General features: G+C 38.0%; 1 protein-coding gene across 1 annotated transcript; it reads left to right on the top strand.

Moving 5' to 3' along the window:
- Positions 1–24985, top strand: GPRC6A (G protein-coupled receptor class C group 6 member A). Its single transcript, XM_025925650.2, has 6 exons — positions 1–237; positions 3876–4179; positions 6496–7332; positions 14026–14238; positions 17138–17261; positions 19797–24985. The coding sequence occupies exons 1-6, from the start codon at positions 44–46 to the stop codon at positions 20909–20911; spliced, it is 2787 nt and encodes a 928-aa protein (XP_025781435.1). The 5' UTR covers positions 1–43; the 3' UTR covers positions 20912–24985.
- Positions 24986–26145: the final 1160 nt, after the last annotated feature.

The following is a 26145-nucleotide window of genomic DNA, read 5'->3' as shown; positions in this document are numbered from 1 at the left end:
GATTCCTAAGAACTCACATGAACTGAGCAAATGAGAGAGAAGCATGGCACTATTGATTATACTGATTACCTGTTTTGTGATTCCTCTTGCTACTTCCCAGACTTGCCAGACCCCTGACGACTTCGTGGCTGCCACTTCTCCAGGGCATGTCATAATTGGAGGTTTATTTGCCATTCATGAAAAAATGCTGTCCTCAGAAGACTATCCCAGACGACCAGAAATCCAGAAGTGTGTTGGGTGAGTAAAGCCTCAGAGAACACATTTAAATTTCAAGATTACACTATGAGATTAGGGCATGTAAACATTTACTTGTATTAACATTTAAATTATTTTAATAAAATTTACACTAATATATTTTTAAGTTACATATAATCATGCGATCCTTCCTTAAAAGAGAAATATATCAGCACTATATGTATAGTCGACCTCCAAGTGCAGAGGCAATGAATGCTTTCCATTAATATATCTATTTGGATTTTGCCTTAAAAAAATCCCTGAAGGCACTTGAGAAAACCATCTGGAGACACTGTAGCCTGTCCACTGCAAGCATACAGAGCACATTTATATTTATATTATTATAAATAATGTTTATAAACATAAACATTATAAATATATGTATGTTTATTATATATTAAAATTATATTATATTAGTATTATATTATATGATTATATAATATTAATATTATAGTGTAATATAATTATATATTAACATTATATTATATAATTATATTATAATATAAAATATATTAAAATTAATATATATTAATTTACATTACATTATTTCTATTATGTATTACTTATGTTTATATCATCTACAATACGCATTTTGTTTTAAACATAGATCTATTATTTATTTAGTTCTTTGTTTAAAATAAGCGACATTTAAAATCTCTCTACACCAGCATTTTTGTCAGTGCTGCATTCATTTCATTCTTGAAATAATCTAATTCTCTTATGATAAATTAGGATCCTACTTCAACTTAGTGTTCCTTCTTCTTTGATGAACACTTTCGGCTGAAAGCTTGGCTATAAAAAAGACATGTGTCACAGTGTACTAGGGAAAAGTAAAGCTGGGCAGAGGATGTTACAAATGGATTTTCTTTAAGGACAGCAGGATATTTGAATTCTAACTTCAGTCTGGGGACAAACTCATTTTGTAGACTTGGGCAAATCACTTAAATTCTTTGAGTCACAGTTTCCAATTTTCTCTTTTGTAAAATAAGTTCCTGGATAACTTCTAGGGACATGGGCAGCATCAGCTTCTGTTGCTATGGCAATCTGATCCACATGCTTTTTTCCAACTCTGAAATCTTACTTCTATCTTGATGTTCTTGTATGTAAATTTAACCTCCTTTCCCACTCCCCCCCTCCTTTTTTCTTTCTTTATCAGAACATATTTACCAAGTGCTCTAAGAATGCTGTCAGATAAAATGTGGTCCCACATCACACTAAGATTCCTTCCTGGCATTCTCCCTAGAAGTTGGGCACTTTGAGCTACTGTTTTCTTAAATGTTGATTATCAGGAATACCAGTGAACACCTCAAAATAATTAATGAAGATTCTCAGAGCACTAAATCGGTACTCAAAAAATGACTGAAGACCTGCAATTATAGGCTAACAATTAAGGATAAAAAATACTAAAAAATCATTGATCTAGTAAGAAAATATATTCTGAAAAAAAAATTACTGAATCGAATATCTTTTCACCTTATTGACAATCCCTGAAAGAAACAGTATTCATTTAGCATCAAACAGCTCTATACATATATATTTTTTAAAATATTTATTTATTTATTTATTTTGAGGCGGGGAGGAGGGTTGTGGGGAGCAGAGAGAGAGGGAGACAGAGAATCCCAAGCAGGCTCCACACTGTCAGAGCAGAGACTGACAAGGGCTCGATCTCATGAATTGTGAGATCATGACCAGAGTTGAAATCAGTAGTTAGATGTTTAACCAACTGAGCCACCTAGGTGCCCCAAACAGCTATATATTAAGTGCCTACATTAATGAGGCCCTATTCTAGGTGTTGGGATACTGAAGTGAATACACCAAAGAAGTTTAGACTTTCATGGAGCTACCATGTGTGGACCCTCCAATCTTATACATATTGTCATACAATTCATTATTTTACCTTTTCTCTCTTTTTTGCTTCTTTTTTCAAATTAAAAACTTAATGCTGATTTGCCACACTTTGCTTTTAGATAGTCTACAATGACAAATAGTATCATTCAAATACTTTATCGTAACTCAGTGAATTAAAATAAAAGTTAAAAATATCAAAACCCTGAACAATAATATTGTCCTCTATGAATGGATAAAGAAGACATGGTATATAAGCATGTATATATACATATATGTGGAATATTTTTCATCTATAAAAAAGGAATAAAATCTTGCCATTTGCAACAGCATGGATGAGTCTAGGGACTATAATGCTAAGCGAAGTATATCAGTCAGAGAAAGACAAATACTGTAGGATTTCACTCATTTAAGAAACAAAACAAACAAGGGATGCCTGTGTGTCTCAGTCGGTTAAGCATTTGACTCTTGGTAATGGCTCAAGTCATGATCTTCTAGTGGTGAAATTGAGCCCCCTGTCCAGCTCCATGCTGAGAGTGGAGCCTGCTTGGGATTCTCTTTCTCCCTCGCTCTCTGCCCTTCCCCTGCTCATGTGAGAGCACATTCTCTCTCTCAAAATAAATAAATAAATTTTAAAAAAAGGAAACAAAACAAATGAACAAAAGAAAAATAGAGACAAACCAAAATATAGACTCAACTATAGAGAACAAACTAATCGCTATCAGAGGGAAGGTGGGTTGGGAGATAGTTGAATAAGTTGAAAGAATTAAGTGTACACTTATCTTTTTTTGAGAGAGAGAGAGACAGAGAGAGAGAAAGTGTGTGTAAGAGTAGGGGAGGGGCAGAGAGAGAGGGAGAGAGAGAATCCCAAGCAGGCTCCACACGGTCAGTGCAGAGTCCTACATGGATGGGGCTTGATCCCATGAACCATGAGATCATGACCTGAGATGAGATCAAGAGTTTGACTCTTAACAAACTGAGCCACCCAAGTGCCCCAAGAGCACATTTATTTTGATGAGCTGACTAATGTATAGAATTGTTGAATCACTACATTGTACACCTGAAACTAATATAACACTGTATGTTAACTATACCGGAATTAAAATAAAATAATAATAATACTGTCCTTTAATTATTAAAAAATTGAATATTTATATTAGATGCTGTTTGTAACCTTTTGTATACAGTGGTGGATGACATAAACTTAACAACAAAGCAGTAATCAAGCAACTCAATCCTCTGACGTAATCGCAAATCAAGAAGTCAACTGGGAAAACCTACTGTAAGAGTAAATAGCTATATTTCAGAACTTAAATAGTGCATTAATCTAGGAGAAAGCTACTGAGCTTATACAGTCTATTTTATATATAATTCTGAAGGTCTTATTAAACTGGTTTCCAATCACAACAGATTATATTAAAAAAAGACAGTGGGCTAGTGAGTCTAAGGAGCAGATACTTGGACGGTGATAAAATGGTGACATCTAACTACAAAAAGGAGCAAAAATCAGACATATCTCCATACTGCAGAATACTAAACTGAGTATTCAAATGATCCCCAAATTAATCAGAAACAAGTTAAATTCTATTCCACAGACTCCATTTGAGAAACTATATACCATTTAGAAAAGTTTCCATCAAGAACTCTTTTAAAATAAAATTTAGGCTCTTTAAGAATTGAGTCTCACTGATCCAGAAATTGTCTATTATAAGGCAGAGATGTGAATCAAATGAGTTACCATCATGTCTAGAGAAGAATTCTATTCTGATTGCTTTAAAAAATTTGTTTCTCAACAGGTTTGAAATATCAATTTTTCTTCAAACTCTTGCCATGATTCACAGCATTGAGATGATCAATAATTCAACACTATTATCTGGAATCAAACTGGGGTATGAAATCTATGACACTTGTACAGAAGTCACAGTGGCAATGGCAGCTGCTCTGAGGTTTCTTTCTAAGTTCAACAGCTCCAGAGAAATCATGGAGTTTAAATGTGACTATTCCAGCTACATGCCAAGGGTTAAGGCTGTCATAGGTGCTGGCTACTCAGAAATAACCATGGCTGTCTCCAGGATGTTGAATTTACAGCTTATGCCACAGGTGGGTTTTGTTTTATCCTTGGTTGGTTTTGATCATATTCCTTATTATGAGGGGATCAGGGTAACCCAGGAAACTAGCTGGGGAGTTGCTCTTACTTTAACCTTCTCTTTCTTCAGTTAAAGAAAGGTATGTGCCCTATTATGGATAGTATAGTGGATAGAGCACTAAGGGACTATAGTCGCCCCTCCACCTGCCAAATGTAGTTTCTGATAGTTTTCAGTGAGATTAGGATAAGACGGAAATCTCTGAGGGCCTCAGCTGCCTTGTTTCTGAAATAACACCAGTTGGGTGCTATGAGGAGACTGAGAAGTAAAGGGACATGGAGGTCAGGGAAGACTTCCTGAAACTTGAATGAGAAAGGACACCCAAGGGAAGACAAGGAGGGCAGGACAATATCTATGCTGGGAAAACAGTAAGTCCAAAGTTGAAATGTCCAAAGAATAACAAAAGATCAGTATAGCTAGATCAGTTGTATAGAAAGGAGTACAGTAAGAAGTGCATTTGCAGAGATAAGCAAGGACTGGTCATTCAGCATCTTGTAAGCTGTAGTAGGATTTGCATTTTCTTCTGAGTATGGTGGGAAGCTTTTAGCAGAGACTATGGAACTATGTATCTCCTTGTAATGCAAGCCAATAAATAATCAAGAAGTAAGCAAAAAGCCCTCTGAAAGCCCTTCACCAAGGTCCTGCATATTACTCAGAGTCAAGCAAGTTGCCTTGGCTTTCACTCTCAATACATTGCTCTGTAACTCACTAGGTCACTGCTTTCTAGGCTCAAGGAAGATTAGAAGCCAACAGTTAGAAAGCAAAAATAATTACAATCAGATTATCAGGAAAAGGCCATCTGATAGAAGTGAACAGATAGAAAAATATAAATCATATATTAAATGTGCATAAGAATTTAAAATATATAACTTTCTGGAGGTAGAGTAAATAAGATCTTGCATCCATGAAAGACTCTGAGAGTTCCATTATATAGCCTAGTAAAGTTGATAAAAAAAATTTATATCCATAATGAAAAAAACCCCAGAATTATTCTCCTAAATATCTCAGAGATAAGGCTTTGGCTCAAATTGTCTAGACTATGTATAATGCTATGAGAAAAGTACATTATTTTTAACAATGATTATTTCATATAAAAAGGTAATTTCCATGACAGACAACACAAAAGGAAACGGGGCTCTGCAGGGGACACTGATTTTACAGAAACCCAGGTCTCAAAATACAGATGAGCACAGCAATGCCAGGTACAAAATGGAGGCCAGCATAGCAATGTCAGGAAACTAAAGTTTAGTTACTGTCCACTGTGTGCTAATAACCATTTCAATTTTCTCCTTTAATCTTCACAAGAATCCTATCATTTCACACGTAAAGAAATATTAACTAACTTCCCCAAATTTATTGAAGTCAGAATTCTGACAGTTTGTCTGACTCTAAAGCCTACTGACTTTCCACCATACCAGGTGGCTGCTATAAGTAATAGAAAAAAAAAAAAAAAGACTCAGCAAGTGACACAGTGCATTTGCAGCTGTGGCAGGTAGTAATTCTCCCTAGAATAAAATCACCAGAACTGTAAATCAAGCAAAACTCTGTACACATTAGGTAGGTATCTCAAAATGCTATTTGTTTGAGTAGATCAGAGGTCAGAAAACTATAGCGTGTAGATCAAATGTGGCTCTTGAGCTATCAAGAAGGGTGTTTACATTTTTTTTGAAAGGTTGTAACAAAAAAAGATATGACAGAGACCATATGTGATCAACGAAGCTTAAAATACTTTACACCTGGTCCTTTGCAGAAAAAAGTGTGCTGACCCCTAGACTGGATGATCATTTGGCTGGTTGACTTATTTGACCTAGAATAAAAATCACCAAAGTTGTCAATTAGACAAAATGTTGAACATACCGGGTGTCCTAAAAATGCATTCTGTTTATTGGACTAGCTGCATTTTTCCTATATTTATCTCTAAGTATTTAAATAATATCCACTATTGGCCTTGGCCTGAGATATAAGATAGATATAGGTGGATACAGAAGTGTAGATGGAAGCATAAGATAGAGCCTGAACTTTCAGAGAGCTTGTACTATACACAATAGAAATGACTGAAGAGCGATGACTCTAAAGAGTTGGCACACAATTACTAAATGTCATGATTTACACTGTCTCTAAAGCAGAAGTTCATTGAAGGGGAAGAATATAAAAGACCAGAGAATTTAGGAAAAGATTACAGAAATTCACAGAAATGAGAGGGGAACACCCAGTATGAACAGCCACCTGGAGTTCATCAGCACCATAACTAAAAGATTCTGTCAATTTCCAGGTGAGTTATGAATCAACTGCAGAAATCCTAAGTGACAAAATTCGCTTTCCTTCATTTTTACGGACTGTGCCCAGTGACTTCTATCAAACTAAAGCAATGGCCCACCTGATTGAGAAGTCTGGATGGAACTGGATTGGCATCATAGCCACAGATGATGACTATGGACGAATGGCCCTCAACACTTTTGCAGTTCAGACCACAGCAAATAATGTGTGCATAGCTTTCAAAGAAGTTCTCCCAGCCTTCCTCTCAGATAATACCATCGAAGTCAGGATCAATGAGACACTTGAGAAAATCATAGCAGAAGCCCAGGTTAATGTCATTGTGGTATTCCTGAGGCAATTCCATGTTTTCAATCTCTTCAGTAAAGCTCTAGAAAGGAATATAAATAAGACATGGATTGCCAGTGATAACTGGTCAACGGCCACCAAGATTACAACCATTCCTAATGTTAAAAGGATTGGCAAAGTTGTAGGGTTTACCTTTAGAAGAGGGAATATGTCTTCCTTCCATTCCTTTCTTCAAAATCTGCATATATTTCCCAGTGATAATAACAAAGTCTTAAATGAATATGCCACACTCTTGTCTGCTTGTGCGTATGTCAAGGACAGTGATTTGAGTCAGTGCATTTCCAACCATTCTCAGGGGACTTTGGCCTACAAGGTTAACAAGGATATAGAAAGGAACTTCTCCCTGAGAAATGATTTCCTGTGGGATTATACTGAGCCAGGCCTTGTTCACAGTATCCAGCTTGCAGTACTTGCTCTTGGTTATGCCATTCGGGATCTCTGCCAAGCTCGCGACTGTCAGAACCCCAACGCCTTTCAACCATGGGAGGTACTAACTCATACATTCAAGAAAATTCCCCTGCCATCCTTCCTTTCCTTGCTTTAATTTTCAAGTATTTATATTAACTGTCTTAATCGTATTCCTTTTGAAGGTAGATACATTAAGTGTTCAAATAACATGCAATTCTCTCATTAGCTCTTTGTTCTTGAGGATAATAGAGTTGTTATTTTACCTTCACTACTCTGACCCACTAAAGTAGTGCTCTTTTATTTTCCAAGAAGATCCAGTTGGTAGTATTATTTTTTGTGAGTGTATGGATTTGTATCTGATCTTGTAGTTTTTCAGTGCTTCATATGAATTATCTCTTTTAGTGCTCTTGACAAACACAAGACCAGGCATGTTTAACAGTCATTTTTATTATCACTAAATATTATCAGTTGAAAAACTAAAGCTAGAAACACTAGAAATATTACTCTTGTCTGGATCTTCTGCCTCCATGCCCTCTGTTTTCCATGGGATTTTGTTGGTTTATAGTTGGTTTTTGTTGGTTTAAAGCCTCCAGTCATGACTTTTACTTAGAACAGCCTCCTTAGGACTCCAGTCTTTTCAAATGAACATTGTTAGATAAATCATAACAATTCTTATGATATCTCCGGTTGAAATGAACCACTAATTGTCGGTAAAAGACATCTTTTCATTTCTTCTCTTTGATTAGTTTGTAGAAACTCAAATTAAAGCTTAATGTGGCTCTTTTTAGTAAAAATTTTCCATTGTGTTTTTTAAATGCCGATAAACAAGACATTTGAAAGCAAATTGTTGCCTTATATGATGAGAAATTTTACTCATTAAAAACAGATTTCTCAATACTGTGTACTCAAAGCCAAACTTGTCTGTTTTGATGCAGAATCATGTCCCAAAAATATATTTATTATAAATGTGTAAGGAAAAAGAAGGTGAAAGGAAGTAAGACTCAAGTGTTACCATATACGGGAGTATGCAGGGCAGACTATTTCTACTTTTGTCATTTTTACTTTAAACAGTCCCAAACACAAGCACCAAGGTCTAAGGTCATCCACTTACATTTGGGTGGATCATGTGATGGTATAGGGTGTTTTAAATTTCTCATTTTAAAACCAGTTTTGATCTTGTAAATGCAAGGCAAAAAAAACTAATAAGGAGGTAAGACTAGAGATTAGGATTTTTTAAGTTAAAACTATAGTTATATATATATAACTATATATATATATATTTTAGATAGTATATATATCTATATATATATACCTATATATATATATGCCTAGATATATATAGTATATATATCTATATATATATATATATATATGCCTAGCTATTTTAAGATGTCTGTTTGAAAGTATACTCTTTGTAATAGAGAACTTAAATCAGGGATTGATAAAAACTACAAATGAAGTGGACCACAATAATGAAACCACTACATGAAATTTTAAGAATGAGAGGTTGAGAAAGAGTAATAGAAATTAGACAATCCTAGAGGCAGGATAAAGGGGAGGAGACATAAAGAGCCTCTAAGGAAGGATAGATAAAAATAGCAAGGACTATTTATCCACTAAAGATCTGGGAAAGTATTTTAAATCAGGAATGAATCTCAAACATTCTGAGGAAAAGACTTGGGAAAGTATAATCTAAGCAGAGTCTTCTAAAATGTTTTGTTTAAACAGTAGGAGCCTGGGGTTATTCTTTATTCCCTCTGGGAGCCTGGTTACCTAGAAACAAACAGGAAATAGACTGGAAAGGAAGAACATGTGAGTGACTTGCTCTTTTGATCACAACGTGAGTGAACCACATCTGTGCCAGATCCAGTAGGACAAACAATGCAAATAATTTTTATGAAGAAATCTCCATAGACTTCAAATTTAAAAGATCAGCAGTACCTAGGGTCACTAATCAATGATACATTCCTAAAGATTATTTTGTCCCCTGGTAAGATTCACTAATATCTAAATATTACTTTCTAGATAATTTTATATTCAAATAACTTTAAAGGAGTTTTTCCCAATATTTGGGGACAGTTCTTACTTTGGCTCCACATTTGGTGACACCTATGAGAAGTATTCAGGAAAAGCACAGTCAGGATTGTTTTACTTCAATACAATTTTGATGTTTCTCAGATGTGCATGAGGATACCACCTCCTTGTTGTAAACAGTGATTTTGGGTTTTTGTTTGTTTGTTTTCCTTTACTTATGATGACATAGAAAGTAGTAAGTGATGCATGTGAGATGACAGACTTATAGTCAAACTTCCCATGTGTACATATATTTAGCAAACATTTATTGGATGCCTCAATGCTCTAGTTCAATGTTGAGTGTTGAAAGTATTAGGGAAAACAAGACAATTCTCTTCCTGAAGGAGTCATCTGTCCACTGGTGTGTACAATCAACCAATTAAGGAGTTGATTACAATGCAGAATGATGCATTACTATGTTTCATAGAGACACAAAATGGCAGCGAAGCACTTAACTGAGGCAACCAATCCAGTATTAGCAATTCAGAAAACATTCTCCAAAGACCATACGTCTCTGGAGAATATGATGGATGGGTAGGAGTTAGGACACAAATACTCCAGCAAGATCTGAGAAGGGAGGGTAAGTATGGCATCTTCAGGGGTAAGTAAATAGTGTCACAGAATTGGAGTTTCTTGTGGAAACTACAGGTAAATGAAAGTAGAGGAAGGATCCAACATCAGGGTCTAATGAATCAGAGCATCTCAAATTTTGATTTGCAGTTGAATGGCCTGGGAATCTCATATCATGTATCTGCTAATTCTGTGGGGGGATACCTGAGAGTCTGCACTTCTAACAGTCTCTCAGGTGATGTTGATACTGCTAGTCCAGGGACCATCGTTTCAATAGAAAGGCTGCAAACTATGTTTAAAGGTTTGGACTTGATAGAGCAAAGCAAGCCAATTAAATCTATTTTGAGACAAGACAGTGTTCTGATCTGCTTTTCACTGCAGAAGTAGCATTTCATTTCCACTGTGGTGTGCACTGCTCAGAGGGACACAAGCCTAGAGGCAGAAGGATCAATTTGGTAATCCAGTCACAAAATAAGGATGGCTTATACTCCAGGTATAAGTACTACAAGCACTGTGTGTGACAGTGAGGATGGAGATGCATACATGGTTGTGTAAGAGGAAGAATGAAGAACATCTGTAGATAGACTGGGTGTAAAAGATGCAAAGAGAAGCAAAGATGCTGCAAGTGATTCCACATTTGGACATTTGATGACTTTGTTGAGAAGGAAACAAAAATGTAGAGGTTTGGTGGGGAGGAGAAGTATTAAAGATTCTGTTTTGGAGATGTTGAATTCGAAGAACTTATGAGACATTCAGGTGTAGCAACGGAAGAAATGTGTGCTGAGAAGAGAGTGATTTTGAAGTGATAAGGAAAATAATAACTAACAATTTTTGAGGGCGACTATACCAGGCATTGACATATATGATCTCTAACCTCTATAATATTCTGGTAGGTCCACAGGTTTGTGTTTCTTACACTCCATCTTTTTTAAAAAAATTTTTTTAACGTTTATTCATTTTTGAGACAGAGAGAGACAGAGCATGAATGGGGGAAGGTCAGAGAGAGAGGGAGACACAGAATCTGAAACAGGCTCCAGGCTCTGAGCTGTCAGCACAGAGCCCGACGCGGGGCTCAAACTCACGGACCACAAGATCATGACCTGAGCCGAAGTCAGACGCCCAACCGACTGAGCCACCCAGGCGCCCCTCTTACACTCCATCTTAAAGAAGTGGCAAGAGGAAATGTTACCAGTGATGGAGACTTGTGGCAGTTTAGAGACGGACGGGGCCTCCACAATGAGGGTCTGGCCACGGTCCCCCACACAGTTAGCAGTGCGACTATCCCAGCCTTAGCCCAGGGTGCTTTCTGCTACGGTACAGAAAATTTCACAGAAGAAAAAGACATGGGTTGGGCACCAGACAGGGATGCAAGGCTGCTTCCTCTGCTCTCTCTAATTCACCCACAAGCACAGCTTTCTTAGGAAGATGTGGACATTGCAGCAGTCAGGGAAATGGAAAACAGCATTACCAACAACAGCTTAGTTGGTGTGGCCCCCTGGCTTTGTGTTCTCAAAAACAGGTCATTGCCATACACAGGGTGAGTTATATAATCATGGAAACGCAACTCTTACTGTTTAATGGTGTCAATTTATAGCGACTTTAGAGTCTCCATGGAAAATAAATAAATAAGTGCTGGAAAAAGCCTTTAAGAGCTTAGTAACCAGAGCACTAATGTTCAAAATTTACCTTAATCCAGAGCAAACGTTGTGTTTTAATTAACAGGTAACGAATGCACTGTTTTGTTTGCCTCCACCCTCTCTCCTGTGAGAACAAGCATAGTTATGTTGGCTTAGGTACTTCATACACCGTTATCGCTATTTACAGAATGTATATGTGCCAGAAAACCTAATTAAGTGCAGGGAAAAACAAGTAGAAATTATAGTTCAAACTCAAAAGAGGAAAAGGATATGCTTCCTAAAGAACCGAGTTACTGGGGTTTATGTGTGTATTGCTTAAGGAGGGAACAGAAAAAAAAAATCAACACACAGGTGGAGGTGGAAACACTGACAGTGGGTCCTTACTTCCTCTTTTATTTTTGTTCCCTTCATATTTTTTCTTCTAGGCAATTGCTAGAAAAAGCTTTTGTTGGTTAATTCCACCATATTAAATCTGATATCCTGCTTCTTTAAGTCTATTTATTTTGAGACACAGAGAGAGTGGAGGAGGGGCAGAGAGAGAGGAAGAGAGAGAATCCCAAGCAGGCTCTGCACTGTCAGCTCAGAGCCCAGTACCGGGCTGGAACTCACGAACTGTGAGATCATGACCTGAGCCGAAACCAAGAGGCAGATGCTTAGTTGACTGAGCCACCCAGGTGCCCCTGATATCCTGTTTCTTTAAAGTAATACTAAGTATTTTACATTCATTAAGAGAACTAAGAAATCTGTGGAAACATATAATAAAATTAATACAAATACTCATATATTTTACTAACGTGACATTTGGTCACTGACCTGCCTATCGTGACTAATATATTTACCTTAAAATATAGCTTGATTTTCTTATAGTCTATTGACCAAAACAAAAATTGAAGGAAAGAAACATTCATAAAAGATGAACTGATAAGGAATAGAAGAATAATTCTATTCGAATAGAATAATTTCTGCCTCGTTCCAGATTTTGCACTCAACAAGAACCACATAACATCATAGACTTAGATGAGTAGGCCCAGTGTGTCCAGAAAGGGTATTTACTTAGCCGTGATTATATATCAAGTTAATGGCGGAGCAGTGTTTTTCTCTCTCCCAGAACAGCGATCTTCCTCTGCAGCACAATCTCAATACAGCTGCCTCATTTGTCAGTAAAACATTTCCTGTCCTAGCTGTTTTACATACAAGTTCTCATGTACGAACTCGGTAACAGGACAAGTAATTTTTCATTGCATTTCTTTCCTCTGAAATTAAAAAAAAAATCATTTTGTGAATTACATTGGAAAGGTCACTTTATACTCAATCACTGAAACAGATTTGAAAACCACTGAAGATAATAATATCCGTACCTCCAACCAAATGAGTAACAAAGGATGTATTTAGAAGGCAGGTACTGGCAGTACCTTATACCCCGAGCTAAACCTCTCTGGTGGGAGATGTCCTGAGAACAGGGTGCTGTTGTCACTGGACTGTCCCATGTTTGTATGTCTGTCCCCTTAGCCTTCATTTTGCGGATGGTGAGCATAACACCTACTGGTTTGGATTACCCACTCAGGCTTGGCCAAGGATCCAACTGTGACTAGAAGGAAAGAATGAATTTTCCTGCCTCCGGTAGCTCCAGATGACACATCGATAACTGCTTTTGAGTCAGATGGAAAATACAATATGGAGGACTTGAATTAAAATATTGTTAGGTGCAATGGAGAGACCTGAAAGTCAAAATGTGTGTCCTCAGATTAAGTCCACTCACCCCTTTGCTGATGGTGCTCACCTAAGAAAGGAGGAAGATGATCTCTGTTCACTTGTTTCATTGAGTTGTTATGGAGAAGAAGGATATCGCACTTCTGAGTATTATCAAGTAATATATGAACATCAGGTGACATAATTAATAGACTCAAAATATTTTTATTTATTTGCACAATGTCCTTATTAGCTAACTAATAGTGTTAACAGATATTAATATACCCTTTACTAATCTTAATCTGTCCCCAATACTGGGATAAACTCCTTATATGCTTAATTACATACAATCCTTACAATAACCCTATAAGGTAGGTTTCATTTACTTCATTTTACAGATGGGGAACCTGGACCTAGAGAGAAATTTAAGTGTCAAGACCACATCACAGGTTCATATAGAACCTGTATTAGAGCCCAGGCAACTGCCCCAGAGGACCTATCCTGAAATTGTGCAACGTGAAAAAATGAAGATCCTCATATTCCAATTTTATAAGCTAGAGAAGCTACTCTCCATAAACATTAACTTGCTTTCTCAGATTCACAGAACAAGACTTTGGCAGAAATAAGGCTAGAATTGTCAAATTGTTGCCAGATAGTTAAGAACCTTCTCAACTAGTTACCATACTCACCGATCCAGAATGTCCTTTTTCTACTTTTAAGTGATATTCCATATAAGGCAATGTTATAATTGGGATATAATGGATGCATATTTCTCATGTTTGTTTCTATTTTCTATTTTATAGTTACTTGATGCACTAAAAAATGTGACATTCACTGATGAAGGGAATTCATTTCATTTTGATGCTCACGGGGATATGAATACTGGATATGATGTTGTGCTCTGGAAGGAGATTGATGGTCACCTGACTATCACCAAGATAGCACAATATGATCTGAAGAATGATGTCTTCGTCATCACAGACCAAGAAACAAAAAATGAGTTCAGAAATCTTAAGGTAATTTTGCAGTAGGCTGCTTATAGCATTCAAATCAAATTAGTACCTCAATTGCAAAAGTCCTTGACCCCACCAGGACCTCCAGTGATCCTACTGCCTGTTTACTGTCCCCATCTTCCCTCCTTAAAAGCTATGGTCAACTTGTGTGTCACCCCTTGTACATGCTCTCTTTATCATACTCATTTGACTAGAGCATAATCCTGGTTAAACTCAACTCTTTGCCTAATCAGTAGAGCCCCCATGTAGCTGAACTTGAACTTGGCAAAACAAAAACAAAGCCAAAAGCACCTTGTTGACTGTTCTCACTTCAAAGTCATGATCTCTAACTTCCAGCGGGCCCTTAGCGCTGTTGGGCAATCAGACTATTACCTTACTTAGTCCATTAACTCACCTACCTTCCTAGATAGCTATTTCATAATTTTTATTCCCTTTTCTGATCCAACACATCTTCCCCATCTTCACTTTTAGGTGACTTTTCTTCCTATGTCACTAACAAAAGTGAAACACTCAGAAGAGAACAGCAGTGTTCCCCTGCCACCACATCTGTCTTCCATCCAGCACTATGGATGGGCTGTCTGCTCCTGGCCAAGGTCAGCTCCTCCCTTGATCTCTGGATCCCAACTCTTTACCACTTACTCTGTGATACTGCTCTGGCAATTCTCCACTCTCTCCCACATCCTCAAGTATTTTCTCTTCTCCATTATCTACATAGTGATATAAATATGCTGTTATTCCTTCCATGTTCCAAAAAAAGAACAAAACTCCATTGATCCTCCACTTCTCCTTCTATGTACTGCCCATTCCTCTATTTCTCTTGACACCAAAACTCCTTGAGAAATTTAGATACATTCACTGGCCCCAATTTCTCTCTTCCCATAATTCTTTTGAACTCTTTCCAATCCATCAAAATTCTTTCTATCTAGTTCACCAATGTTAACAAAACCAAAAATCATCTCACTAATTATTAGTAATTAATTATTCTCCTCTCTGTAAAATGCTCTTTATTGTTCCCACAACACCACAGTCCCTTGATTTTCTTCCTCTGTCTCTGGCCACTATTTCTTAGTCTCCTTTGCTGGCTCCTTATCATTCCAGCTGCCTATAAATATTGGCTTATCCAGAGCTCAGAACTGCTCCTTTCCTGGGTCTACACTTTGCCTTAGTGATCTCATCCAGGCTCATGATTTAAATAATGTCATTCATTAATAGAGAAGGCAGATGACTCCCAGCTTTTTATCTTCTGAAGTTCAATCCTAATAAATATACAACTGTGCAACTGACATCTCTACCTTGGAGTCTAATAGTCATCTTGACTGATTACCTCCAAAACTGAGCTCCCAAACCTACCCTCATCTCAATAAATGGCAATTTCCTTTTAGTTGTTCATGGAAAAACCTGGCGGAATCCTTGTCATGCTTCATATCCAATCTAAGTTTCACTTTCAAAATGGGCCTAGGATCTTACCACCTTTTGTTCTCTACTCCACTGCTACTACTCCAGTCCAAGCTACAATCACCTGTCACCCAGAATAAGACAGTAGTCTTCTAACTGCTCTCTGTTTCCACTCTTACTCACTGTGGTCTATTCTTAAAGCAGCAGACAGAGTAATCCTATAAACTATAATACTCTACTCAAAACACTCCCATACATCCTGTTTCTTTTAGGGTAAAAGCCAATATCTTTAAAAACCTTACATGACCTGCCACTAGGACCTACCTGACCTCATCTCCTACTACCTTCCCCTCCCCCTTGCCTCTTCTTCCAACCCCACAAGATTTCTTGTTCTTCCATATGTACCTTCCTTTCTCCTAGCTCAAGTCCAAAACATCAGATAATCCCAAATCTTTTGCTATCCCAAAGTTATTAATACCAGACTTTAGAATGTCTTTGCTGTATCTTATGATAAGGGAAGAGAATATTTCTCCTTTACCCCCAGTGATGTCCTGCCTACTGACAACCCAGATCAGGAATAACTGTGTTGAGAAGAAGAAAACCACCATTGTGGACTCAGGGGTACTGAATCTTGGCTACTTTTTCTTTCCCAGCCAGATCATTTTCATCTCCCAGAGAAAAGACCAGTTAGCTTAGTCATTGGATTGTGTTCCTGGCTCAGGAATAGCTATTAAGAGAATCTAGAGAAAGCTTCATTTACCCATTCTGCTTTGGTATCTCGAAAGGTAAGATAGTAACAGATTTACTTCACAAGTTATGCATGAGAAAGGGACTGTGAATGGGAAAAAAAAGCATAGCTGAAGTACAAAGAATTATTAGTTAAATTGGAAACTGAGCGCTCCGTAAAATTAGGATGCTACATATGATTTACATTGTGACATGCCTAATTATAGGCATGCCTAAAATATTATTTATATATCTAGGGTTACCTTTTTCACTAATACTTTAATAGCTTTAAGTTCAAAATTTCCACTCTTTTGTTTTTAAGCTTAGACTGGACAAAGTCTTTGGACAGCATGATTAATAACCTTCCTCTAAAGAATATAAAAGTGTCCATTAAGTTACTATTTTTCATATATAGTTGAACTCTTTATACAACACATGACTGGAAATTTCCAGGCCATGATTTCCTTCTTTAGTTCCATCACTACACATTTGTTCCTCCGCTAGGGACTTTCTGAAAGAGCTAATTTCCCTTATTTGCTTTCAGAAGTTATTAAGGTAACAAAAGTACTTCTTCCTAAGGCAGCTTCACTACCTGAAGTATCTTCTGCTTTTTAAACTTGTTCACATGCCTCCAGATGACAAAACAATTCTATTGTGCTTTTTAAAAACAAGAGAGGGAGAGACCAAAATACTAGTTAGTAACTGTATCTTTAAATCAATCAAGGTTAGTTAGGAAAATAAATCTTTTAAAAATATACTTGAAATTTCTTTCACTTTGCAGCAAATTCAGTCTAAATGCTCCAAGGAGTGCAGTCCTGGGCAAATGAAGAAAACTACAAGAAGTCAACATATCTGCTGCTATGAATGTGTGAACTGTCCTGAAAATCACTACAGTAACCAGACAGGTAAATATAGTCACTACACCATGTACAGTGAATCACCAGAAACATTTCTCCTAGGCTGACTATTTTTTTTACATGAATCCTATTTTGGCTTACATTTTCATTTAAAAAAAAAAAAAGCATCTCATGCTCTTGCTAGATTAAATTCCAGTAAAATTTCATTTTATCTTGGAATTTGCTCTATTATATCAGCAGATGCACAACCAATACCTAATAGAGACATAAAAGTAACTTCACTTCCAAGGGAAGATGTCATCTGCTCAACTAGACTTCCTCTCTTGCATCTTTCAAAACAACGTGATTTCTCCACCAATTTTTGTCTGTTTATCCCCCACATGGACATGCCGGTCTTGTAACTGGGGCACAATAACTATAATTAAATAAGTGTTGAATTAGCTAAACTGAGCATGATAAAAACCCAGGGGTGTGCATACCCTGGAGATCTCATTATTCCTACCAAAAGGCAGCAAACAGTAAAGCCTAAAAAAAAAAAAGCCTTCTGTGAGAAAAGGGGATAAACTATTAACAAAGATGAGCTGCTACTAACTGATTATTTGCCTAACCTGTCTTTAACAATTTCACAAGATCAGTGCAAAATATACAAAGTAAAGAACAAGGTCAGCAGCCTCAGGGTCTTAAAAGGAGCAATCAGCAGTTACCCTGGAGTCAAATTTTGACTTCAAAATCCATACTTTAAAAGCATCGTATTCCCTTGTTTATTGTCGCATCCCTACTCATCTATAAAAGTTGTGAACCTGAGAACTGGAGCAGCTCTCAGATGCTTACTCTTTTTTCTCACTGACTCCAAGGGGAGAAGTATCACAATATAAACGTTCCAATAGTCTTGTTCTGTGGCTATCTCACAAAAATGCTGCTTCTCCTAACCTGAGATGGGCTCTGCTGTGCAAACAATTAGGTAATTGTGGGGGAGAGAGATTTTCTAGGCAATGTCTACCAACTGTCTGCAGAGTGGGATAAATAAAAATGCTGGAAGAGTGTGTCGCATTTATTTCCCATAAAGACACACAAGAGTTTTCAAAATACAATTTGGGCTGTCTTTTGATAACCAAGGCAAGAATAAGTGTAGAAGACTGCTTTTCCTTCGGAGGAAAAGCAAAGATTTAGGGTGATATGAAAAGACATCATCTCCTGTCTTTCTCTCTGTCTCCAGCACACAGCTCTCGTACGTAGACAAGGCCATTAAACGTTCGCCAAACAAGCGAAGAAAATGGCACACAGTAGCAGTGGCAGTTAGGGGAGGACAGAGAAGAACCGCTTTTGTAGGGAAACAGGGTTTGGAAAGAGGAAGAGGCTGGAGAGGTAATGAAGTTCATAAACAGAAACACAACCTGACTTTGAGGTTAACGAAGAAGGGAATGCAGGCCCTATATAAAAATGAATGGGCACTGTGGAGTGTTCTCAGATGGATGCCCAGGGAGCGCCCTTTGGCAATACGGGGGACCCCACCTTTAAGGGGTGAAAATGGAGAGCAAATGCAATCACACTCCCAGGGACTCCACTCTGATATCAACTCTTCCTTCTCTGCCATCAGAATAAGCCAAAATCAGTTTTAAGCTTATCACTGCACATGTGAGTTTACTGACATGTTTACTGACAAGTTTACTGACGTCCTAGAGAAAAAAAATAAACTTTAATTTTTCATCAATTGAAGTGGTTACAATCCTGTGTTATCTCACTTTTAGAGAGCTTTTAGGGTGACCCAGCCATATTTTCTCTGCTTTTAAAAGAACTGCAGCCTTATTTATAATAGCAGTTCTCACTACATTTAGTGTCTACTATGTGTAACACTCCACACAAAGAAGTTTACATTTATTCTGGGCATCGAATGCAGCACCCCAGTGAGGCAGAGCCTTTTTTTTTTTTTTTTTTTTTTTTTTTTTGCTTTTTTAAAGATTTGAAAATAGACTCAGAAAGTTCAATTCACTTAGTCAAGATTAAGGGAATTAAAAGTGATAGAGAAAGGGACTTGAGATACATTTGATTCCAAAGCCCTTCTTTTTTTTTAAGTTTATTTATTTATTTTTGAGAGGGCAAGGGGCAGAGGGAGAGAGAATCCCAAGCAGGCTGTGTGCTGTCAGCTCAGAGACTGACGCGGGGCTTGATCTCATGAACCCTGAGATCATTATCTGAGCTGAAACCAAAGTTGGATGCTTAACCAACTGAGCCACCCAGGCACCCATATTTCAAAGCCTTTCTTAACAGAGTCCCTGAACTGCCACCTATAATAGCAAGTTCATAAGAGGCTGGCATCTATCTTGAGTATATGGATTCCCTTAAGACTCACAGCCCACCTGGGTTTTTTGCTTTCTCTTCTCCTCTTTTTCTTCCCTCACCCTCACACTTTCTCTCAACTTCTTTTGGGTTCTTTTGGGTTCTGTCAACCAATGTGACAATTATCTATATCCCTTAGTAATAGTCCGCACTATTACTAAGAAGGACTCTCATTTGTAGCATCATTGTGGACAATCAATCACCTGGCTTAAATGTTTGCAATGTAACTGAATCTCTGTCTTTTAGATATGGATCACTGCCTTTTATGTAACAATGAAACTCAGTGGGCCCCTGTAAGGAGCACAGCATGCTTTGAAAAGGAAGTGGAGTATCTCAGTTGGAATGACTCCTTGGCCATACTGCTCCTGGCCCTCTCCCTACTAGGAATCATGTTTGTTCTGGCCATTGGCATAATATTTACAAGAAACCTGAACACGCCTGTTGTGAAATCGTCCGGGGGATTGCTGGTCTGCTATGTGATCCTTCTCTGTCATTTCCTCAACTTTGCCAGCACGGGCTTTTTCATTGGAGAACCACAAGACTTCACGTGTAAAACCAGGCAGACGTTTTTTGGTGTGAGCTTCACTCTCTGCATCTCCTGCATTTTGGTGAAGTCCCTGAAAATTCTGCTAGCCTTCAGCTTCGACCCCAAGTTGCAGAACTTCCTGAAGTGCCTCTATAAACCCATCCCCATCATCTTCACTTGCACAGGTATCCAGGTTGCCATTTGCACAATCTGGCTAATCTTTGCAGCACCTGCTGTGGAAGAGAATGTCTCCTTGCCCAGAGTCATTATCCTGGAATGTGAGGAGGGATCCATCCTTGCATTTGGCATCATGCTGGGCTATATTGCCATCCTGGCCTTCATTTGCTTCATATTTGCCTTCAAAGGCAGGAAACTACCCGAGAATTACAATGAAGCCAAATTCATAACATTTGGCATGCTCATTTATTTCATAGCTTGGATCACATTCGTCCCCGTCTATGCTACCACATTTGGTAAATATTTACCAGCTGTGGAGATTATCGTTATTTTAATATCGAACTATGGGATCCTGTGTTGCACATTCTTCCCCAAATGCTATGTTATTCTTTATAAGCAGGAGACTAACACAAAATCTGCCTTTCTCAAGATGATTTACAGTTACTCTTCCCACAGCGCAAGCAGCCTTGCCATGAGTCACGTTTCCCTGGACTCCTCTAGCAGCAACATCACAGCGACCAATCCCAGCTCCGGTGGCAGGCCTGCAGCCTGGCAGGAAAGCAGGGATATCCGGGCACAGGCATTTGCACACACACGCAGAGAAAACGCTGCAAGTATGTCTAAAACTTGGCCTCGGAAAAGAATTTCAAGTATTTGAAGGAGTCCTTAAGAAATGGCATGTTCTGGAATAAAATGTCTCCAGGGTCTCTGTGTTTAAAATGTGATTTGTTTCCCAACAAATATATTCTATGTGTTTCTTCACTGCCACCGTGTTCACCAATTTTTGGTTGAACACTCCCTCTGTCCAACCACTTCTTTAACAAAGAAAATAGTACCCTCAGCCTGGAAATGCCTTCATTCCTTATCACCTCCATCTGTCTCCATCTTTATCTCCTTCTTCTTAGACACATAGTTAAAGGTCTCTTTCCTATTTGAAATTAGCCCATCATATATCATGCTCATTGTGTCCTCTATCTCCTCTTCTCAGACCTTTTCATATGGGTCCTCCTTCTGCCCTAAGCATCTTTAGCTTCCCACCTCCAGGGCTCAGTTCAGTTGAACAAGCATTTGAGCAGTTACCATGAGCCAGGTGACATGCTAAATACAAAAGCACAAGGAGGATCAAAGCATCATTTCTGACCTCAAGGAGTTCAAAATCCAGGAAGACAGTCACATACAGATATCATCATTTGAGTGTGGGGATTTCTATGATTGTCTTGTGCAGATGGCACTGTGACAGGATAGTGAAGGGGGTACTTAGCCACCCTGGGGGATGATGAGAGAGCTTCAAAGAAAGCTAAATGTGGGATATGATGTTTCGGGGGAGTCTTGAAAGATGAGTAAGAGCTAATCAAAGAAAGTCAGAAAGCTGTTCTAGAAAAAGGGGGAAAGCAAGGAGCAGCAGCAGGAAGTGTGTCAAGAAGGTGTGCCAGGGGGAGTACAGTCATTTGGTATTACTAGAGAGGAGTCTTCTTTTGGATGTAGAGATTACATCATGAATGAATACCATAGACTGGAGTTATTTTTTTAAGTTTATTTATTTATTTTTAAAGAGAGAGAGAGAGAGAGAGAGAGAAGAAGAGGGACAGAGAAAGAGAAGAGAGACAGAATCTGAAGCAGGCTCCACACTGCCCGTGTGGAGCCCAATGAGGGGCTTGACGTCATGAACCACGAGTTCACGACCTGAACCGAAATCAAGAGTCAGATGCTTAACCGACTGAGCCACCCAGGCACCTGTGGAGTTCTTTTATAAGGAACTTAGGTCTTTATTTTGTGGTAAGAAAGTCATAAAAGCATCTGGCAGAAAGATGACAGGTTCAAAGTCCCATTTTAGGAAGATCACTTTAATATAGGGTAGAGGATGGAGTCTAATTGGGATAGGATTATGATCTACACCAGGGAATAAAGAATATGAATATGTATTCTGCTATATAAGAAGTGGTAATTTACCTGAAATAGTTGGTGAGAGATGAAGTATAAGCTTCTAGTTTGGTTTATTGAAGGAAATGTGCAGTGCAGGAAAAAGACTGGTTTAGAGTAATTTCAAGATATATCAAGCATTCATATGGATCTAAGACTCTGAGCTCAGGGGATAGGTCAGGGCGGGTGATGAGGATTTGAATGCCATGTTCACAATGCTGCCCATCCTTGTAAAACAGATAAACATACAAAATAGCATTGTCTCCAATCTTGACATTCTCTTTAACTACAACCCTATTTCTCCTTCCTCTTCACAACTGAATGTTAAGGAATAGTGTCCTTATTGACTTTTGACCCACTGAACCTACTGATATCTGGCTTCTAGTTTCACCACTCTGCCAAAATAGTTCAGAGAAAGTTGCCTGTGAATTTTTATCTGTCAGATTCAATGGTCATTTTTAAGCTTTCACCTCCCTTGAATCTGATAGGCATTTGTGGTATAATTCCTCCTCCTTGAAATTCTCCTTCTTCATACCCTACATGATTTTCTAAAGCTTTCAATTATTCAAGACTCTTCAATCTGATGCAAAGGCTCTTTGGGTTCTATTCTGGCATCCTGACCATGTGTCTTCCTCCATGTGGCTCTTGAATGTGGGTATTCACCAGAGTTCCACCCTCAGTCTAAATCATACTCCCTCACTACAATATCATCCATCTTCGTATATTAACTTTGCCTTAGATAACTCCCCAAACCACATCTCTGGTCCAGGTCACCCTAACCAGCCCACCTACCGTCCCTTGTATTTTGACTTATCAAGGACAATCCATCATTTCCTTCTCCTGGCTCCTCCTCCTTTTTTCCATTTCTCAGCATGTCGTACCACATGTGGACTCACTGGAACCCTGAGGTTCATCCTATTCATCTTCAACTCTACCATCTGCTTCACCCTTCTACACCTTTAATTCATTACCTGTTATCTTCTAACTCCTGAATTTTTTCAGAACTTTGCCAAGATCTCTATTCCTGTTATTATTTTCTTAATCTAGGCCCCTTACCATCTCTTTCATAGATGGTTACAATAGCTTCCTAATTTGACCCTGGTCTCTCATTTTATTTCAAACGTAGAGAAGGTCTCCCTAAGCCCTCCGCTCACTTCCACTTGATGTATTTCTAGAATAAAAACCTCTTTATGTTGCTTGGTTGTCTCAAAACCTGCAGTAAGTCAAAACTCCTTATCCTGACGCCCAGGCTCTCCAAGTCCAGTATCAACTGCTGTCCCTTCCTACCTTGTATGTTACCCTTGAGAAATGGCCACCTTCTGGTGATTGTACACACACCATGCTGCTCCATGCCTCAGAATCTGCCTCTCCTCTTGGCCTTGGTGTCCTTTCTGCCCTGTCCTCCTGGAACACTCTAGCTAATCCACCAGACACAATTCTAGCATCTCTCCTCCTACCAGGCCTTATTTTCTGCCTCCGTCACTGCACCTGTTACATTCTATTGCATTTACTTGTTTTTATTTTAATTTACACAACTAACATTTACCAAGGGCCTACCATGTAACAGGCATGATTCTATGCATGGGGAATATACAATGATAAAATCCAGACATGTTGTCTCCTCTCGAGGAGTTTATATTCTGGTGTTTTCGCCATTTTACAGTGAGCAATCAGTTCTTTTGGAGCAATGCTCTCAGCTGTCCTTTCCTCTCTACTACCATGGCTATCATCATCACAGTTTAGGCCCTCATGACTCCACACCTCTGTTGCTGAAACAGTCCAAACTAGTTTCTACCCCAAGATTCCTCTTCTAATATATAGAATACATCATCACAGATCAATCTTTTTCAAGTTAGTTCCAAAGTTATTCTCCTATTCAGAAAAATTTAATAATCTCCTATCATTTTCAGAGTTAAGTTAAATTCCCCTACCTTCCTAAGAAGGATCTTCCACAGTCTTACCCCAACATGGATTGAATGTTAAACACACACACACACACACACACACACACACACACACACACACACGACATTAATCCTAGTTTACTGCTTATCCTAAATGTATTCATATATAACATTGTGAAAATGACTCATAAAATTGTTAAGGGTAAAAAATATCCTGATGTACATGAAAGTGTTAAGAAAAGAGTATTCTGTTTGTGATTTCACTGACTCATTGCTCTGTTGATATGAAAACAGTTTTGACATGACAGCAAAGCTATAGGAGAGCTTCCAGATTCTTGAGTGTGATCACACAAAACAGAAATCTCAGCACTGTTGTGCCAATACAACAATGAAAGGAATATTGTTTCATAAGAGTTGTGACTTTTATTACAGTTACATAACTTTCAACAATTATCCCAGAATTTTTAAAAAATGCTATTTAACATAAGAAATTAAGTTCTGAACTTCTTGATGCCCAAACTATATCTTTGTCATCATGTAAAACAAACAACTAAGAAAATGACTATTGTACTTTTCATTTCTCTGTTAACTTTTGAGGCTCATAGATTCAACTGGTATAAGTTAAGTTTGCTTACTTCTTTTGGAATCAAGTGTTTCTTTTTTTATTATAAAGGTGATATCTAAATATTATTTAAAAATAAGAAAATAAAATTAAGCAAAAAGAACACACACAAAAAAGAACTTATAACTCTATGACCAACCAACAACTCACCATGATGTAAGTAGTCAACATTTTACAGGTTGTTTTATTTTTAATTTTTGTGTGTGATTTGTAGATAAATACTCTGTATTTTTTATTTTAGAAGTATAGTTTAATTCTAAATAAATCATGCATACATACATGGAATATATGTGTATATTAAAAAAGAGAGTGATTAAATATATACATACACTTGTGATTTTATATATATTCATGCATGTGTGTACACATATATTCCAATTAAATGTGTTTTCTATTTTTAAAATTTTTTTTAATGTTTATTTATTATTTTGAGAGAGAGAGAGAGAGAGAAAGAGTGTGAGCAGACAAGGGGCAGAGAGAGGGAGACACAGAATCCGAAGCAGGCTCCAGTCTCTGAGCTGTCAGCACAGGGCCTGACATGGGGCTCAAACTCACAGATTGCAAGATCATGACCTGAGCCAAAATCGACGCTTAACCGACTGAACCATCTAAGCGCCCCTAATATATTTTCTATTTTTATGTACAGGTTGTTTTAATCAAGTCCAAATCATTATTCAGACAGAAACTTTCCCATTGATCAAGACAAACTGATCTGGGGGTGGGGGAACATTTAGAGTTCAAGCGACAAACTCGCCTATATAGTTATCCTCTTACTCTGCTCACAGAGACACACATAGTAAAATATCTTATTGCTAAAATTCAGGGATGAGGGAAGAGTACACATTACACCATAGCCTTTACTGGCAGGATGAAATCTGAAGCTGGTTAGCCCAGGCTCTGAAGATCTCAAGAGCAAGGTACAAGTGTAATTATGATCTGTGCATTCTGCGTTTTATACAAGGCCACCCTTGGATACTAATCAAATTAGTATTCGATATGTATTGCATAAGTAACTTTAATGTTCTCATAAATGTCTTTAATATCTTGATCAGCATAGCAACTCAATGATATTTTTTTCCAGTCTTCCCCTCTGATACTAGAATCGCGAGCTGCCTTTCAGCCAAACCTTTACATAGGCCCTTACCGCCATTATCAGCAACGTAAGACTTCCAAAAAGTTAAAGTAGAAAAGTTAATTGCAGAATCCTCAAAACTTGGGTTAAAAGAAGGTGAAGTATAGACATATGAACAACTGAACATGGAAGTGGTAAGTGGAACTTACTAAAAAGACAGGGGTATGCCCTCCTGCTGCTCCTTTCCTCTTCTTGCTGACTCCTATGCAGAAGTGGAGCAGCCATCTTGGACCATGAGATGGGACCTGCATGCTGAGGAGGGCGGAGCAACAAGACAGAAGAAGTGTTGGTGGCCAACACTATGAAGCTACTTT

This window comes from Puma concolor, chromosome B2 (assembly GCF_028749965.1).
Source record: "Puma concolor isolate L17-30 chromosome B2, mPumCon1.1.hap2, whole genome shotgun sequence".
Classification (NCBI taxonomy): domain Eukaryota; kingdom Metazoa; phylum Chordata; class Mammalia; order Carnivora; family Felidae; genus Puma; species Puma concolor.
The sequence above is the reverse complement of the archived record's forward strand: the minus strand, read 5'-3'. Positions and strand labels throughout refer to the sequence as shown.